Here is a 17,032-nt window from a genome sequence, read left to right on the forward strand (position 1 = left end):
AGAGGCGGTCCTCGGTCGTGTTGCTATGAACTGCACCGTCGGAAGACTTGTAGTAAAGTCTTGTCTGAGAGAGTCTGGTAACCGTCCCCAACTGAAAAGGAACGTTTGTCAATTCAAAAATAATTCCAGCGGAACTGCACGTGATATCTCTTAATTACCACATGTTCTCCTCATGGTATAAACCCATTGTAGCCTGATGCTTCATATACGTTGTTTTACCTTTTGTGCCTTGAGCGACATATAAGCTACATCCAGACTCATGAGATTTGAGCTTTTTTTAATTAAAAATGTGGGTATGTTAGAGCTGAATGGACACATTCTAATGCAAGATGAGGGTCCTAGCTAGATATTAAAGAGCAAAACAAATGGGGAGTACATAATGATTGTCCAGCTTGCACAAATAAATATGAAAATAATTTATGCTACCCCAATGAAAAATAATAATGTTCTTACATTCAAATATAAGATATACCAATAATAAAATGGACATAAACAAATAAATGTAATAAAAACAGGTGTCCATCACATAATGGACTCAGAGTGACTGTGAATCCAAAAATTCATTTGGAACTTTGCGCTGAGTTAGTTTGTTTCTGAAGATTGAAACTCCTGCTTTCTTGTTCCCTGGTATTTTTTGTTGAGTTTGAGTGACCTTAAATCTGAAATCTACCAACTTCTACTGTGTGACATTGAATTTTTGGACAGCCAGCTTTTTTCCTGCCCTGCCTCTGACTCTTGATTGCCAAAATAAAAGAAACACCACTCTGATCTGCATTCGGGTCTCCATCTGTAAATATTACAATCTATGATAACTCAAAATGGCCCCGGGCCTACTTGCAGCTTTTTTTCGAGGCTAGTCACATATTTAAGTAGAGGTCATGTGTTTTCTCTCACAGGTGTACCATTATCGTGATGCCCAGGCGACGCATACATCATTCCCCTCAGGCCTGCAAGTCCTGCGCTTTGCAAACAACCAACAAGGTACAATGTGTCACACATGAATATGCAGCTGTACTCAAATTGTGTTATTGCGCTGTACTCAAAGTGTCATCCTATGCTGAAAGCCCTTAATTATAATGCAGCAAAATATTTGCATTTTTGTGTGTAGTCCAAACGCTTATTCTTCACTCACTTTTATACAGCTGTATAAAACTAGGCCTATGCAGTTACTTCCAACTGCCCAACCCCAAAATTGTACTCCTGAAAACCCCCATGGGTTAGTTCATAGAGGTACAGCCATCTTGACATTTGATACCTCTTAATTTCATGCATGCACAATGTAAGGCACAAAGCAAGCATATCCCCAGTCTTAAGTAAATTATGTATTTAGTAATTCCATCATTAAACAAACAAATCAAGCTTAGATACATGAGAAGTAACTTGCTGAACAAAACTATTATTGACTTGGATTTAATTTTATAGAGAACCATTATCCTGATGGGAGCAGAGAGATCATTTTCCCTGATGGCACAGTCAAGCGCATCTTCCCCAATGGCCGGCAGGAGAGCACCTTTCCTGATGGCACCGTGGTTAAATTAACAGAGTATAAATCATCCTCTTTGTCTTCTTCACTGAAGTTCATTTAGTACAATACACATAGAAACTTTACTGATCCCAAATTTCCATTTAGCTCTGAATGTTTACTTCTCATGTGCTAAAGTGAACCCATTTTATCTGCAGGACAGGGGAGAAATCAGTTGACTTCCCTAATGGACAGCGTGATATCCATACTCCCCGATACATGAGAAAGGACAACCCAGATGTTACATTGAGGACAGCATACATAAATGGAAGACATGAGAAAACATACTTAGCAGGGAATGGCCTTGACATGAACCATGACATAAACGGCACTAAAATTAAACACTAACTGTACAGGAATTGATTATTTGATTGAAGCCCTTAAATCTAATAAAACTAATAAATAGCTTATTACTTGTGCAAAAATGTTGATTGACTTCTTTGTTTATTTATCACAGAAAACCTAAATGTAATATTACTTTTTGATGATGAGATGCACCGGATCCTGATTTTTAGGATCCTGCCGGATACCGGATCCACTGCTTAAGATCCTGCCGGATCTGGAACCGGATACCGGATCCTACGAAAGTGTTGAAACACATAGCCTACTCGCACACGTGGGCCCTTTTTATTACGTTGTCTCAAACTATTTTTTAGACTCATTGACTCACTGTCTGCACTGGCCGCTTCCAAAGTTCTTTCACTCCATGCAGCAATTGGGGTTGTATAAGACTGACTGAAAAATCTAGGCTAGAGATGCACCAGATCCTGATTTTTAGGTAACTGCCGGATACCGGATCCACTGCTTAAGATACTGCCGGATCCGGATCCTGTGAAAAACCCTATTATCCTGCTGGATCCGGAACCGGATCTTGGATCCTGTGCATCTCTACTTTTTTTACATATGTAGCAGAGTGGACTTTTAAGGTTTGATAATTACCCAAAATAATAACCCATCTTGTAGTTGCACGACTACGCCACTGGGGGAGTTTCACCCCCAGACTATAGGATACTTTGACTTAAACCAGCAATAGTAACATAAGGCACACAGGTTCGAAAAGACATGAGGAGACGTGAATTCCAACACAGAAGGTAGTTATTTTATTTATTCGGGACGAGACTGGCAAGAGCTCACAGTGACTAAGGGGGGCATGCTACTGGAAAGTGTACCTTCATCACAGCAACCCATGACTTAAAGTGGAAATGAAGCAGTGACCTAATATAGGGGTCTATAACACCAGTAAGATAAGCCAGCAAATATATATTTTTTTGAAGTCTGAAATTTAAGCCGTTAATAAAAAAAATAAAGCACAAACACGTAACGTTTCTGTTAACGTTTCCAGCCAACAGCGGGTGACGTCACGCGAATGGTAGTGTCCTATTCCTAATGCTGTTATGATAGTAGTGAATTAAACATTTGGGACTTGCGTGGCTGATTATGAGCTTATTTGCTTCACCCAAATGAAGCAAGAATACGTGTTTGGGTGGGACAGAACAAATATGAGGCATGAAGGCAGACAAGACATCCCATCACATGAACCACAGGTAAACAAGCAGCTTTTTTTTGTCGCTAACAAATTTTGGTATGAGCCAACATGATCACTATTCATAATCGTGCGATGTCGTGCAATGTTGCAGTTCCCTACCTTCATCTTCCGTTGATTTCGCCAACATTTTCCAAGCACCTGAATTAGGCTACTTTGACATCTCCGTGCCCACGTTTATCGGTGTTATCCAGTCAACAATAATCCAAGGCAACAACGCTATTCCAGCCAGTTTGAGGATGCATCCGCGACTTCAATAACATAATAGTTTACTTCAATAGATGCAGCTACTTTATGCATGCATAACTTAATGTATGCCATCCATGATAGTTTAACGTGTCATTTCCCGTGGCATCAACTTCAAATCCCCAAAGCTCCTCCGAGAGCGAGACGAGAGAGGGGATGGGATAGCCACACACACAGGCTGCGTCCCTTCCCTTCACAAAGCTTTCCAAACTTCCGCCAATTTTGCAAGTTATTTTCTATTACTGAATTGAACCACATAGCCAACTTAAAGACATGGGCTTTCAGATTAGCGTCCAACAATGCAGGAAAAAGACGTTATTGGTGACGGTCTGTCACTACAAACCTATGAGATCGAGCAGCCCCAGTCCTGACTCCTGTCCTATGGTGGATGCAATGGGTGGATGGCTGCAGCTATCCCACCATGCTCGTAGCAAAGGCTTTTTGACACAAAGTGATAATGACAATTGGCATTTCTCTTTCATCTGATAGTAGGTATATAACATAGAAAACCCAGGGACAATGTAAAATGAACCCCTCGTCCTTCTTCAATTTTACTGCCACGATTAGAGTCAGTTAGCGCTGTAGTTAGCACACGCTAACGTTAAGTGAATGGAAGGCTACATTAGCCACCAAGTTCTACCATTTGCGTTACGTAGGCGGCGAACATGGCTGCGCCCTTGTGGCGAAACTCGGTAATAACATGTCATTTTTCAGCAAAACTACTTAAAAGTGCAGTTCAACGAACATCCATTCGTTTATGAAAATAAATAAGCCGCCAAAAAATGATAATAGTTGTCAGTGCTTCATTTCCACTTTAAAACAGTTCACAGCAAACATTCTGGATTACACAGCAAACAAGTGCCAAATGCAGCACACTAGTATATGACTAGCCACCCTCTAAACCAGTGATTCTCAAAGTGTGGTCCGGGGACCACTAGTGGTCCGCGACAGAGATCAGGTGGTCCGCGAGGGGATTTCTACTTTTTCAAGACAAGCTAGTAGTAGACTATATTTGTAACATTATTACAAAGCTAAACAAAGCTGAAGTCTCATTTTCACCACAATAAGACAGGCTTGTAGTAAGTGATCTGCATCAAAATAGCAGTGTCAGACAATTCAGTTGAAGGGTGGTCTCTGAACATTTTTGGTGGGGACGAAGTGGTCCGCGGTCTGAAAATGTTTGGGAAACACTGCTCTAAACTAATGCTCCTTGCCAGATAAAACCCGATCACCTTGGGGGTTATGCCAACAAAAAAAATGAAACTAAACAGACAGTAAGTGAACACAAAATCAAAAGAAAACAAAAACACAAGACAAGACAAGACAGCAGCACGACCTACACTGGGAGCAGTACAGGGTTAAAGGCCATGCTACCTGAAAAACAAAAACAATCACATGAAAACGGCACAGCTAAGCTTACACATGTTTACATCAACCATCTGCTTCCGCATGTTCAAGTTAGCATTTTACAACTGCACTTGACAAGATTTAGATGAGCATAGAACATACCTGTAAGCAGGCCCAAGATGGCTACATCAAAGCTAGGCCTTAGCCTGAGGCCCATGTGTGTGGCTACAGTACAGATAAATACAAACAGTCAATACACAAGACAACAAAATGAAAAAATGAATGAACATAATGAAAGGACAAAAACACAACATACCCAAAGTGGCCAGTCTGGCACACACACCAAAGCAGCAGGAACTACCATGCTGTTGGCTCAGGGTTTTTAAAAGATGCATCTAGTGGCCATTGGTTAATTGCCCTGTAGTCGCCCCGCCTCCTTGTTACTGGAGGTAGCTGGGAAGGGCACAGCGAGGTAGCAGAAAGTGTCACCTGCTACACATACTCATTGTGTTCAGAAGAATGCAGAATTGCACATACATCTATCTTGGACCTACCCAGTTGCATTCAGATGGGAGCACTGATAAGAGTTTGGAAACTAGCAATGCAGTGGGCAAAGCAACATTGTGATTACGCTGCTGTGCAAAGATAGGCCAGGCATGCAATTTAGCTATACTGTATGTCAGTTTACACAAAGGGGCCAATCCTGTAGACAGTATTCACACAAAATTGCATAGGCATACCCAAAGGTGTGACATTAAAGCCACCCAATTAGACATCAATATAAATGAAGCCCGGTCTGGCTAAAAAAAAAAACACTCAGTAAGACACAGAAGCGCTGTTCATGGTACTTATGCAGAGTCTTCGTCTTCGTCCAGGGATGAATTCAAAAGCGTTGTGTCTGTTAGGTCGCTGTTTTCTCTGTCAGGTTCCCATGTGGGTGGAAGAGTTCACCGTGAGCCTGTCAAAGTAGGTCTCTTCTGAGGGATATCTCTCAGGGTTAGTCTGAAAGCAAGTTAGATATTTCTGCTAACCATGGTCGACCGATCCAGAGCCAATAAGAACAAAGATACCTGTAGATGTTCTGAACATACCATACTCAGAACCAACATCAAGAGGGCCACAGGGGGAAAACGTAAAGCTTCTTGCTTGGCCAGGGGTGTGCTAGGGCGTCTGTGTCCATGGCGGATTCATAGAGATTGTTAAAAGAAGTTACTGATGATGGTGGAAGCACCTTGCAGTAGATGATTTGAGGTTCAGAGTATGCACTTGGCCACTCACAGACATACACAAATCTCTACTGGCTTTCCAAGTATGGATGAGTATTGCAACTTGGCGGTTTTCAAATGACAGCAACCTTGGGCTTCTTAATGTCTTTTGATGTTTGAAAGCTGAGGATTAGAGACCAAGACAAAGAGATTCACCAAAGCCTGTGTGACTCTCCTTAACTGGATTGAATTCCTACATTTACTTTACTGATACTGTTTACGTGCCACTGTTACACAAGTTACTGATGATGGTTGAAGCACCTCGTAGTAAGTGATTTGATGTTCAGAGTATGTGTAACAGTGGCACGTTTACAGTTAATTAAATTCAACTCAGCTCTTGCACGACTACGCCACCTAGGGTGGGGGAAGACAACCTAGGAGTGAAATTACCCCTCAAATTAGTAAACCAGGACACAGGTTCGGAGCACTCTTAGGCAAGAGTCAAGTTCGTGTTTATTCTCTTTTCACAAATACGATAGTAATACAGATCAATAAAATATACATCCAGGTCATTGAGGTCAGGTGAGTTCAAATGTGCAAGTATGCAGTGGTGATGCAAAGGGACAAATACTAATACATTAGAAAATACAATATGAATGAATTGCATTCGACAATATTGCACTGATCCCTATTAGACACCCACAGGCGGGTCGTTATGTGGAGCAATATGGCCACTGGCCACACACACACACACCACGCATACACACGCACGGCACCTGTGCGAGAGAGGAGGGAGGCTACACTCAATCATACGAAACGCCCCAGTACGGGGGAAACAGGCCAATGGTGTCACTGGGGGGGGGCTAGGCTTAGGCTAACCAATAGCAGCACGGTTGAAAAGGGATAGTTAAAGACTAGGGAAAAGGTCACACAAAATAAACACACACAATAAAGTACTCACACAAAATAAAAAGAAAACACACATCTACTACTACTACTACACGCAGCAAAATAGTAATAGTCACCCAAGTGCACACAGCAATGGAAAAGTGAGGGAATCCACCACCTGAAGACCGGCGCGCTATGGCAACTCCATACCTATCCAGGGAGGAGAGAAGAGAGAGACACTCAATAGCGAGAATGACACGTGCTAATGTATTACACAATTTGCATACACAGTGATGACTAGATGCAACTTAACTTTCGTATAGCAAGAGAGAGGGGAGAACTACACCGCCGTAGGTTGACTGAAGGGGGTGTACACTTGCCTCCTGGTGCCGTGCCTAGAGGATGATAACCACACACGCATACAGACGCACAGACACACACGCACTCACAACACACACAGGTAACTAGACCTGCGCAGTGCGCAGCGAGGAGGCTGGCGTCCCAAGAAACGGGCCAGAAAATAAAAATAATTAAACCAAACAAAAGCAGGACGAGCAGGTGGAGCCAGTCGGAACCGGCGCAGAGTGTGACGGCAACAAAACAGCAACCTCCGAGGAGTGCAGCCAGCAATCCCACGGCGTCAGAGAGGCACCGCTAACCCGATCATGGATCCGTGGTTCGGAACAATCGCAATTTGGACCACACACTGAGGAAAGTGAGGGTAGATTTAGTGACTAAGGTCATCGTTACCATCGGAGCAACAACATCAACGTAGCATAGGCCAGCTTACCATCCACTGACTGCAGTCAGGTACCCAGGGGCCAACCACTGTGGCCACTCCAAAGCCGGCGTAAGCACCACGAATCAGGCCTGCCACAGGGCACAGATGATGGGGCAACACACCAACCAAGGAGGTACACACCGGTGCAGTATAGGCAGCGCGAAGTGAACGCCAGTTCACAGCAGAGTGCAGTTCCACGCAAGAATGGCTAGAAGTGGAATGCAGTCACATAATCAGGTCCGTAATTCAGACAATACGGCGATCGGACACATCATAAAGTATGAATATTAAATGCCTACCTGAAGGTACCAAATCTACCGGATAATGATCACGGCTAGCAGCAGCTCACACGCCAGCCGGCGTCCTTTGCCGGCAAAACAACAGCGGGGCGGAAAGAGAGACCCACGTCACATCCAAAAACTACATTTATCAACATAAAAGTCCTGCCAGTAATGGGCCAGCCAATCACAGACAAAGGACCAAAATCAGTCAGATTGAGGGGTGTAGACCAATCTGTCACATATGCTTTTAACATACACAAATCTCTACTGGCTTTCCAAGTATGGATGAGTATTGCAACTTGGCGGTTTTCAAATGACAGCAACCTTGGGCTTATTAATGTCTTTTGATGTTTGAAAGCTGATGATTAGAGACCAAGACAAAGAGATTCACCAAAGTCTGTGTGACTCTCCTTAACTGGATTGAATTCCTAACCCTAATTAGTTTTCTTGAGTATCTTACTCTTTAGTCACCCACAGCTGAACTAGCCACACCCTGACTCGTGAAGTATACTCTTTCTCCGCCTACTTTTACAGGAACTCGCCATCTTAGTGGTAATGGCTTCTGAGGCCCGGTCATAGTAGTTGTTGTCTAGTCAGGCATTCTTGCGCAGTGGCAGTATCGTAGCCTATGAGGTTTATCCGAGGCGCGATTATTGCTAGTTGAAAACTTTAACCAATTCCCGCTTTGACGACTTGAAATATAGTCGGCAATGGCAATTTTTGATTGTCTCTCAGGAGACAGTGTGATTGTTAAAAGAAGTTAATCATGATGGCGAAAGGACATTTGCGGTAGGCGATTTGAGGCTAAGAGCATGCTCTTGGCAACTCAGTTCTCTAGTGGAAACTCCTTGGGGTTTGTCAATGTTTTTTGCTGTTTGAAAGGTGATGATTAGACACCAAGACAAACTAATTGTCTAAAGTCTGTTTTGCTCTCCTTATCTGGATTAAATTCCTTACTATCATTTTTTCCCTTGAGTATCTTACTCTTTAGTCAGCCGTACATGAACCAAATATCTAGTAGAATGAGATACCCCAAACCCCGCCTACCCAATCCAAATGAGTGTGCTCAAGTAAGGTTTCCCGAGAGGGCGTTGTCTCCTCCTTCTTCTCTGTCTGTGGCGTTTGGTGACGGCTGGAATAAGATGTGCAATTGCGCCATCTACAGCACTAAGGAAACTCCATTTATTCTCCACCTAAATTCTCTAAAGCTCTACTAACCGAAGGTCTCCTAAAGAGACATTCATATGACATCACATGGAAGCAGGAAAAGTATGGGCTTCACGTGTCTTACTCTACTAGATGTTTGGTCTAACAGGCCACACCCTGAGCTGTGAAGTATACTCATTCTCCGCCTACTTTTACAGGAACTTTTGAGTACTCGCCATCTTAGTGGTGATGGCTTCTGAGGCCCGGTCACTGTATTTTTTGTCTAGACAGGCATTCTTGCGCAGTGGCAGTATCGTAGCCTATGAGGTTTATCCGAGGCGCGATTATTGCTAGTTGAAAACTTTAACCAATTCCCGCTTTGACGACTTGAAATATAGTCGGCAATGGCAATTTTTGATTGTCTCTCAGGAGACAGTTTGATTGTTAAGACAAGTTACTGATGATGGTTGAAGCACCTCGTAGTAAGTGATTTGATGTTCAGAGTATGCTTTTGACATACACAAATCTCTACTGGCTTTCCAAGTATGGATGAGTATTGCAACTTGGCGGTTTTCAAATGACAGCAACCTTGGGCTTATTAATGTCTTTTGATGTTTGAAAGCTGAGGATTAGAGACCAAGACAAAGAGATTCACCAAAGCCTGTGTGACTCTCCTTAACTGGATTGAATTCCTAACCCTAATTAGTTTTCTTGAGTATCTTACTCTTTAGTCACCCACAGCTGAACTAGCCACACCCTGACTCGTGAAGTATACTCTTTCTCCGCCTACTTTTACAGGAACTTTTGAGTACTCGCCATCTTAGTGGTAATGGCTTCTGAGGCCCGGTCATAGTAGTTGTTGTCTAGTCAGGCATTCTTGCGCAGTGGCAGTATCGTAGCCTATGAGGTTTATCCGAGGCGCGATTATTGCTAGTTGAAAACTTTAACCAATTCCCGCTTTGACGACTTGAAATATAGTCGGCAATGGCAATTTTTGATTGTCTCTCAGGAGACAGTGTGATTGTTAAAAGAAGTTATTCATGATGGCGAAAGGACATTTGCGGTAGGCGATTTGAGGCTAAGAGCATGCTCTTGGCAACTCAGTTCTCTAATGGAAACTCCTTGGGGTTTGTCAATGTTTTTTGCTGTTTGAAAGCTGATGATTAGACACCAAGACAAACTAATTTTCTAAAGTCTGTTTTGCTCTCCTTATCTGGATTAAATTCCTTACTATCATTTTTTCCCTTGAGTATCTTACTCTTTAGTCAGCCGTACATGAACCAAATATCTAGTAGAATGAGATACCCCAAACCCCGCCTACCCAATCCAAATGAGTGTGCTCAAGTAAGGTTTCCCGAGAGGGCGTTGTCTCCTCCTTCTTCTCTGTCTGTGGCGTTTGGTGACGGCTGGAATAAGATGTGCAATTGCGCCATCTACAGCACTAAGGAAACTCCATTTATTCTCCACCTAAATTCTCTAAAGCTCTACTAACCGAAGGTCTCCTAAAGAGACATTCATATGACATCACATGGAAGCAGGAAAAGTATGGGCTTCACGTGTCTTATAGCTCATTCAAAAAGTCGAGAATCCCCAGAAAGCCGACCTAAAACCTCGGGAAAGTGGGAGTGAACATTTGGTGACGCAATGTCAGATCGATAATTATCGAGGTTGATCTCTGGCGGAAGTATAGAACAACGAGTTCCCGAGCTTGTGTTTTGGGTGACGACACACGCATCATCAACATGGCGCCCATGCATGTAACTGACATGTAAACAGTATCATAAAAGCTAAAATATTGTGTTGTAATCACTATCAACAACACCATGCTGGTCTCAGCAATGCTGGTCTCTGACTGTTTCATTTAGCTTACTTCAGCTAAAATGATGTCGTGGGTGTGGAGGCTCAAGTGGAGGTGAAAAAAAGAAAAGAGAACCAAAACAAAACACGCATGATTCCCGATTGTTCCGGGATCAGTGGCGTTCATGTGCCAAACTCCAGAACTCGGTTTTCATGTGAGCAGTGTCGTCAGCTGTCTCGAGAGGTTCCGAGCCCGTGAAGGCGACATTCCTCTACACTCGCCTCCAAAAGAGTTGTCGCCTACCCATCTGTTTGGAATAACAGCTAATAACCTGACTTTCAATTAATCACTTGGCTTCAGAAGTCACTCATATGAAAGCTACAACCCTCTCGAATGAAAATGTATGTACAAAAATACATTTCATGCACCAAAGAAAGATTGACCCTTTAATGAACATAGACAGGGCAGATTTTGACAAGACAAAAGTTTTGTCGCCTATCGAACATAATGTGAAAATGAGCAGATAAGTCACTTCAAAACACTTCAAATACGCAGATCGGGTGTCATACTTAATCACTGATTCACTCACACCTCTCCAGAAAATCAACTTTGGCCTTAGGTGTATGTTTAGGGTCATTGAAATCATGGAAAGCAACACAATGAAAATCAATGGAGTTCAATGAGATATGGTGACATATTTGCTATTCGTAGAGCAATACATTTTTAACTTCATGATGTAATCAATGATAAAAGCCCTCACACACCAGCAGCATGCATGCAGCTCCACATAAGAGCTGTATCCCTCCCATGTTTGACTTTAGGCACCATGTATTTTTTCCACATTCTTCACCTTTAACACCAAAGAAGTCTCTCCCACTGTCCTGTCTCAGAAAAGCCAGCCAAGAGTATGTCAGGCCTAATTCTGACAAAAATGAAGGCTAATGGGACTCATACTCTGCAGTCAAGATCCCAAGATCAACCATTTTAGAACTGATAGCATCAAAACTATATGGTGTTGGAGATGAAGAATATGAAAAAAGAGAAATGGTGCATCAAGTGAAACATGGTACAGATACAGCTCTTATGAGGAGCTACATGCATGCTGCAGGTGTTTGAGGGCTTTTATCATTGATTAAATCATGAAGTTAAACATGTATTGCTCTACGAATAGCGAATATGTCACCATCTCTCATTGAACTCCATTGATTTTCATTGTGTTGCTTTCCATGATTACAATGACCCTAAAAATACACCTAAGGCCAAAGTCGATTTTCTGGAGAGGTGAGAGTGATTCAGTGATTAAGTATGACACCCAATCCAATCCCAACCCAATATTTGAAGTGTTTTGAAGTGACTTATCTGCTCATTTTCACATTATGTTCGATGGGCGACAAAACTTTTGTCTTGTGAAAATCTACCCTGTCTGTGTTCAATAAAGGGTCAATCTTTCTTTGGTGCATGAAATTTATTTTTGTACATACATTTTCATTCGGGACGGTTGTAGCTTTCATATGAGTGACTTCTGAAGCCAAGTGATTAATTGAAAGTCAGGTTATTAGCTTTTATTCCAAACAGATGGATAGGCGACAACTCTTTTGGAGGCGAGTGTACTAGATGTTTGGTCTAACAGGCCACACCCTGAGCTGTGAAGTAAACTCATTCTCCGCCTTTTACAGGAACTTTTGAGTTTGAGTAGTGGTGATGGCTTCTGAGGCCCGGTCACTGTATTTTTTGTCTAGACAGGCATTCTTGCGCAGTGGCAGTATCGTAGCCTATGAGGTTTATCCGAGGCGCGATTATTGCTAGTTGAAAACTTTAACCAATTCCCGCTTTGACGACTTGAAATATAGTCGGCAATGGCAATTTTTGATTGTCTCTCAGGAGACAGTTTGATTGTTAAGAGAAGTTACTGATGATGGTTGAAGCACCTCGTAGTAAGTGATTTGATGTTCAGAGTATGCTTTTGACATACACAAATCTCTACTGGCTTTCCAAGTATGGATGAGTATTGCAACTTGGCGGTTTTCAAATGACAGCAACCTTGGGCTTATTAATGTCTTTTGATGTTTGAAAGCTGATGATTAGAGACCAAGACAAAGAGATTCACCAAAGTCTGTGTGACTCTCCTTAACTGGATTGAATTCCTAACCCTAATTAGTTTTCTTGAGTATCTTACTCTTTAGTCACCCACAGCTGAACTAGCCACACCCTGACTCGTGAAGTATACTCTTTCTCCGCCTACTTTTACAGGAACTTTTGAGTACTCGCCATCTTAGTGGTAATGGCTTCTGAGGCCCGGTCATAGTAGTTGTTGCCTAGTCAGGCATTCTTGCGCAGTGGCAGTATCGTAGCCTATGAGGTTTATCCGAGGCGCGATTATTGCTAGTTGAAAACTTTAACCAATTCCCGCCTTGACGACTTGAAATATAGTCGGCAATGGCAATTTTTGATTGTCTCTCAGGAGACAGTGTGATTGTTAAACAAAGGTATTGATGATGGCGAATGGACATTTGCAGTAGGCGATTTGAGGCTAAGAGCATGCTCTTGGCAACTCGGTTCTCTAATGGAAACTCCTTGGGGTTTGTCAATGTTTTTTGCTGTTTGAAAGCTGATGATTAGACACCAAGACAAACTAATTTTCTAAAGTCTGTTTTGCTCTCCTTATCTGGATTAAATTCCTTACTATCATTTTTTCCCTTGAGTATCCTACTTTTTAGTCAGCCGTACATTAACCAAATATCTAGTAGAATGAGATACCCCAAACCCCGCCTACCCAATCCAAATGAGTGTGCTCAAGTAAGGTTTCCCGAGAGGGCGTTGTCTCCTCCTTCTTCTCTGTATGTGGCGTTTGGTGACGGCCGGAATAAGATGTGCAATTGCGCCATCTACAGCACTAAGGAAACTCCATTTATTCTCCACCTAAATTCTCTAAAGCTCTACTAACCGAAGGTCTCCTAAAGAGACATTCATATGACATCACATGGAAGCAGGAAAAGTATGGGCTTCACGTGTCTTACTCCACTAGATGTTTGGTCTAACAGGCCACACCCTGAGCTGTGAAGTATACTCATTCTCCGCCTACAGGAACTTTTGAGTACTCGCCATTTTAGTGGTAATGGCTTCTGAGGCACGGTCATAGTAGTTGTTGTCTAGTCAGGCATTCTTGCGCAGTCTCAGTATCGTAGCCTATGAGGTTTATCCGAGGCGCGATTATTGCTAGTTGAAAACTTTAACCAATTCCCGCCTTGACGACTTGAAATATAGTCGGCAATGGCAATTTTTGATTGTCTCTCAGGAGACAGTTTGATTGTTAAGAGAAGTTACTGATGATTGTTGAAGCACCTCGTAGTAAGTGATTTGATGTTCAGAGTATGCTTCTGACATACACAAATCTCTACTGGCTTTCCAAGTATGGATGAGTATTGCAACTTGGCGGTTTTCAAATGACAGCAACCTTGGACTAATTAATGTCTTTTGATGTTTGAAAGCTGATGATTAGAGACCAAGACAAAGAGATTCACCAAAGTCTGTGTGACTCTCCTTAACTGGATTGAATTCCTAACCCTAATTAGTTTTCTTGAGTATCTTACTCTTTAGTCACCCACAGCTGAACTAGCCACACCCTGACTCGTGAAGTTTACTCTTTCTCCGCCTACTTTTACAGGAACTTTTGAGTACTCGCCATCTTAGTGGTAATGGCTTCTGAGGCCCGGTCATAGTAGTTGTTGCCTAGTCAGGCATTCTTGCGCAGTGGCAGTATCGTAGCCTATGAGGTTTATCCGAGGCGCGATTATTGCTAGTTGAAAACTTTAACCAATTCCCGCCTTGACGACTTGAAATATAGTCGGCAATGGCAATTTTTGATTGTCTCTCAGGAGACAGTGTGATTGTTAAACAAAGGTATTGATGATGGCGAATGGACATTTGCAGTAGGCGATTTGAGGCTAAGAGCATGCTCTTGGCAACTCGGTTCTCTAATGGAAACTCCTTGGGGTTTGTCAATGTTTTTTGCTGTTTGAAAGCTGATGATTAGACACCAAGACAAACTAATTTTCTAAAGTCTGTTTTGCTCTCCTTATCTGGATTAAATTCCTTACTATCATTTTTTCCCTTGAGTATCCTACTTTTTAGTCAGCCGTACATTAACCAAATATCTAGTAGAATGAGATACCCCAAACCCCGCCTACCCAATCCAAATGAGTGTGCTCAAGTAAGGTTTCCCGAGAGGGCGTTGTCTCCTCCTTCTTCTCTGTATGTGGCGTTTGGTGACGGCCGGAATAAGATGTGCAATTGCGCCATCTACAGCACTAAGGAAACTCCATTTATTCTCCACCTAAATTCTCTAAAGCTCTACTAACCGAAGGTCTCCTAAAGAGACATTCATATGACATCACATGGAAGCAGGAAAAGTATGGGCTTCACGTGTCTTACTCCACTAGATGTTTGGTCTAACAGGCCACACCCTGAGCTGTGAAGTATACTCATTCTCCGCCTACAGGAACTTTTGAGTACTCGCCATCTTAGTGGTGATGGCTTCTGAGGCCAGCTCATAGTAGTTGTTGTCTAGTCAGGCATTCTTGCGCAGTGGCAGTATCGTAGCCTATGAGGTTTATCCGAGGCGCGATTATTGCTAGTTGAAAACTTTAACCAATTCCCGCTTTGACGACTTGAAATATAGTCGGCAATGGCAATTTTTGATTGTCTCTCAGGAGACAGTTTGATTGTTAAGAGAAGTTACTGATGATTGTTGAAGCACCTCGTAGTAAGTGATTTGATGTTCAGAGTATGCTTCTGACATACACAAATCTCTACTGGCTTTCCAAGTATGGATGAGTATTGCAACTTGGCGGTTTTCAAATGACAGCAACCTTGGACTAATTAATGTCTTTTGATGTTTGAAAGCTGATGATTAGAGACCAAGACAAAGAGATTCACCAAAGTCTGTGTGACTCTCCTTAACTGGATTGAATTCCTAACCCTAACCCTAACCCTAACCCTAATTAGTTTTCTTGAGTATCTTACTCTTTAGTCACCCACAGCTGAACTAGCCACACCCTGACTCGTGAAGTATACTCTTTCTCCGCCTACTTTTACAGGAACTTTTGAGTACTCGCCATCTTAGTGGTAATGGCTTCTGAGGCCCGGTCATAGTAGTTGTTGCCTAGTCAGGCATTCTTGCGCAGTGGCAGTATCGTAGCCTATGAGGTTTATCCGAGGCGCGATTATTGCTAGTTGAAAACTTTAACCAATTCCCGCCTTGACGACTTGAAATATAGTCGGCAATGGCAATTTTTGATTGTCTCTCAGGAGACAGTGTGATTGTTAAACAAAGGTATTGATGATGGCGAATGGACATTTGCAGTAGGCGATTTGAGGCTAAGAGCATGCTCTTGGCAACTCGGTTCTCTAATGGAAACTCCTTGGGGTTTGTCAATGTTTTTTGCTGTTTGAAAGCTGATGATTAGACACCAAGACAAACTAATTTTCTAAAGTCTGTTTTGCTCTCCTTATCTGGATTAAATTCCTTACTATCATTTTTTTCCCTTGAGTATCCTACTTTTTAGTCAGCCGTACATTAACCAAATATCTAGTAGAATGAGATACCCCAAACCCCGCCTACCCAATCCAAATGAGTGTGCTCAAGTAAGGTTTCCCGAGAGGGCGTTGTCTCCTCCTTCTTCTCTGTATGTGGCGTTTGGTGACGGCCGGAATAAGATGTGCAATTGCGCCATCTACAGCACTAAGGAAACTCCATTTATTCTCCACCTAAATTCTCTAAAGCTCTACTAACCGAAGGTCTCCTAAAGAGACATTCATATCGTCGGCTTGCTACCAAAACCGCCTAAGTCCGATTTTGGGTTTTTCGGAAAACAGGGAAAAACTAGGCGCCAAAGGGGGCGCCAAACATCAGTGGCAGTTCTAGGAAATCTGAGACCCTGGGCAAAGAGCAATTGTGAGTCCCCCCTAATAATTTTGGGCAAAGGAGATTTTTGCAGAACTTTACTCCCCTACCACATCTGCATCATCCTGTCATCCTGTCTGTGTCATTGGTCCACTACAAACAGATGTTAATTTATTTTATTTATTTATTTTGAGTAAAGCTGCAAGTCAAACATGAAATGGCTCCTAAGGAAAACAAAACACTTTAAAATAAATGATTTGATGCAGCACAACAAGAACAATGCACTGCACATCATGTTGATAGTTCTACTATTCTTTTTTATTTTTATTCCAAACTTTAATCCTGGAAATGGCGAATGATTGAAATATTTTTG

The 17,032-nt window shown here is 42.4% G+C and overlaps 1 protein-coding gene, 1 long non-coding RNA gene and 9 other non-coding genes across 11 annotated transcripts in view; 10 read left to right on the forward strand and 1 right to left on the reverse strand.

Annotated features, from left to right (window-relative positions):
• Positions 1-1,938, forward strand: part of si:ch211-140l13.3 (uncharacterized) — a 30,391-nt gene extending 28,453 nt beyond the window's left edge. Inside the window, exons 19-21 of the mRNA XM_063222694.1 lie at positions 897-981; positions 1,423-1,543; positions 1,681-1,938. Of these exons, the coding sequence (XP_063078764.1) occupies positions 897-981; positions 1,423-1,543; positions 1,681-1,870 (396 nt within the window). The 3' untranslated portion in view covers positions 1,871-1,938. The remainder of the gene's footprint in view (positions 1-896; positions 982-1,422; positions 1,544-1,680) is intronic.
• Positions 1,939-4,578: 2,640 nt separating this feature from the next.
• On the reverse strand, positions 4,579-5,050 carry LOC134468489 (uncharacterized). The gene is made up of 3 exons (XR_010038814.1): positions 4,975-5,050; positions 4,821-4,883; positions 4,579-4,685 (listed from the first exon to the last, which is right to left on the reverse strand). It is a non-coding gene; the product is annotated as an uncharacterized LOC134468489 (long non-coding RNA).
• A 3,362-nt stretch (positions 5,051-8,412) lies between these two features.
• Positions 8,413-8,552, forward strand: LOC134469607 (U4 spliceosomal RNA). The gene has a single exon (XR_010039072.1). It is a non-coding gene; the product is annotated as a U4 spliceosomal RNA (small nuclear RNA).
• A 700-nt stretch (positions 8,553-9,252) lies between these two features.
• Positions 9,253-9,392, forward strand: LOC134469608 (U4 spliceosomal RNA). Its single transcript, XR_010039073.1, has one exon. It is a non-coding gene; the product is annotated as a U4 spliceosomal RNA (small nuclear RNA).
• A 440-nt stretch (positions 9,393-9,832) lies between these two features.
• LOC134469610 (U4 spliceosomal RNA) lies at positions 9,833-9,972 on the forward strand. Its single transcript, XR_010039075.1, has one exon. It is a non-coding gene; the product is annotated as a U4 spliceosomal RNA (small nuclear RNA).
• Positions 9,973-12,502: 2,530 nt separating this feature from the next.
• Positions 12,503-12,642, forward strand: LOC134469611 (U4 spliceosomal RNA). Its single transcript, XR_010039076.1, has one exon. It is a non-coding gene; the product is annotated as a U4 spliceosomal RNA (small nuclear RNA).
• A 440-nt stretch (positions 12,643-13,082) lies between these two features.
• LOC134469586 (U4 spliceosomal RNA) lies at positions 13,083-13,222 on the forward strand. The gene has a single exon (XR_010039052.1). It is a non-coding gene; the product is annotated as a U4 spliceosomal RNA (small nuclear RNA).
• Positions 13,223-13,916: 694 nt separating this feature from the next.
• Positions 13,917-14,056, forward strand: LOC134469621 (U4 spliceosomal RNA). The gene has a single exon (XR_010039086.1). It is a non-coding gene; the product is annotated as a U4 spliceosomal RNA (small nuclear RNA).
• Positions 14,057-14,496: 440 nt separating this feature from the next.
• LOC134469598 (U4 spliceosomal RNA) lies at positions 14,497-14,636 on the forward strand. Its single transcript, XR_010039063.1, has one exon. It is a non-coding gene; the product is annotated as a U4 spliceosomal RNA (small nuclear RNA).
• A 694-nt stretch (positions 14,637-15,330) lies between these two features.
• Positions 15,331-15,470, forward strand: LOC134469612 (U4 spliceosomal RNA). Its single transcript, XR_010039077.1, has one exon. It is a non-coding gene; the product is annotated as a U4 spliceosomal RNA (small nuclear RNA).
• A 458-nt stretch (positions 15,471-15,928) lies between these two features.
• LOC134469609 (U4 spliceosomal RNA) lies at positions 15,929-16,068 on the forward strand. The gene has a single exon (XR_010039074.1). It is a non-coding gene; the product is annotated as a U4 spliceosomal RNA (small nuclear RNA).
• Positions 16,069-17,032: the final 964 nt, after the last annotated feature.

The sequence above is a fragment of the Engraulis encrasicolus genome, chromosome 18 (genome assembly GCF_034702125.1).
Source record: "Engraulis encrasicolus isolate BLACKSEA-1 chromosome 18, IST_EnEncr_1.0, whole genome shotgun sequence".
NCBI classification, from domain to species: Eukaryota; Metazoa; Chordata; class Actinopteri; order Clupeiformes; family Engraulidae; genus Engraulis; species Engraulis encrasicolus.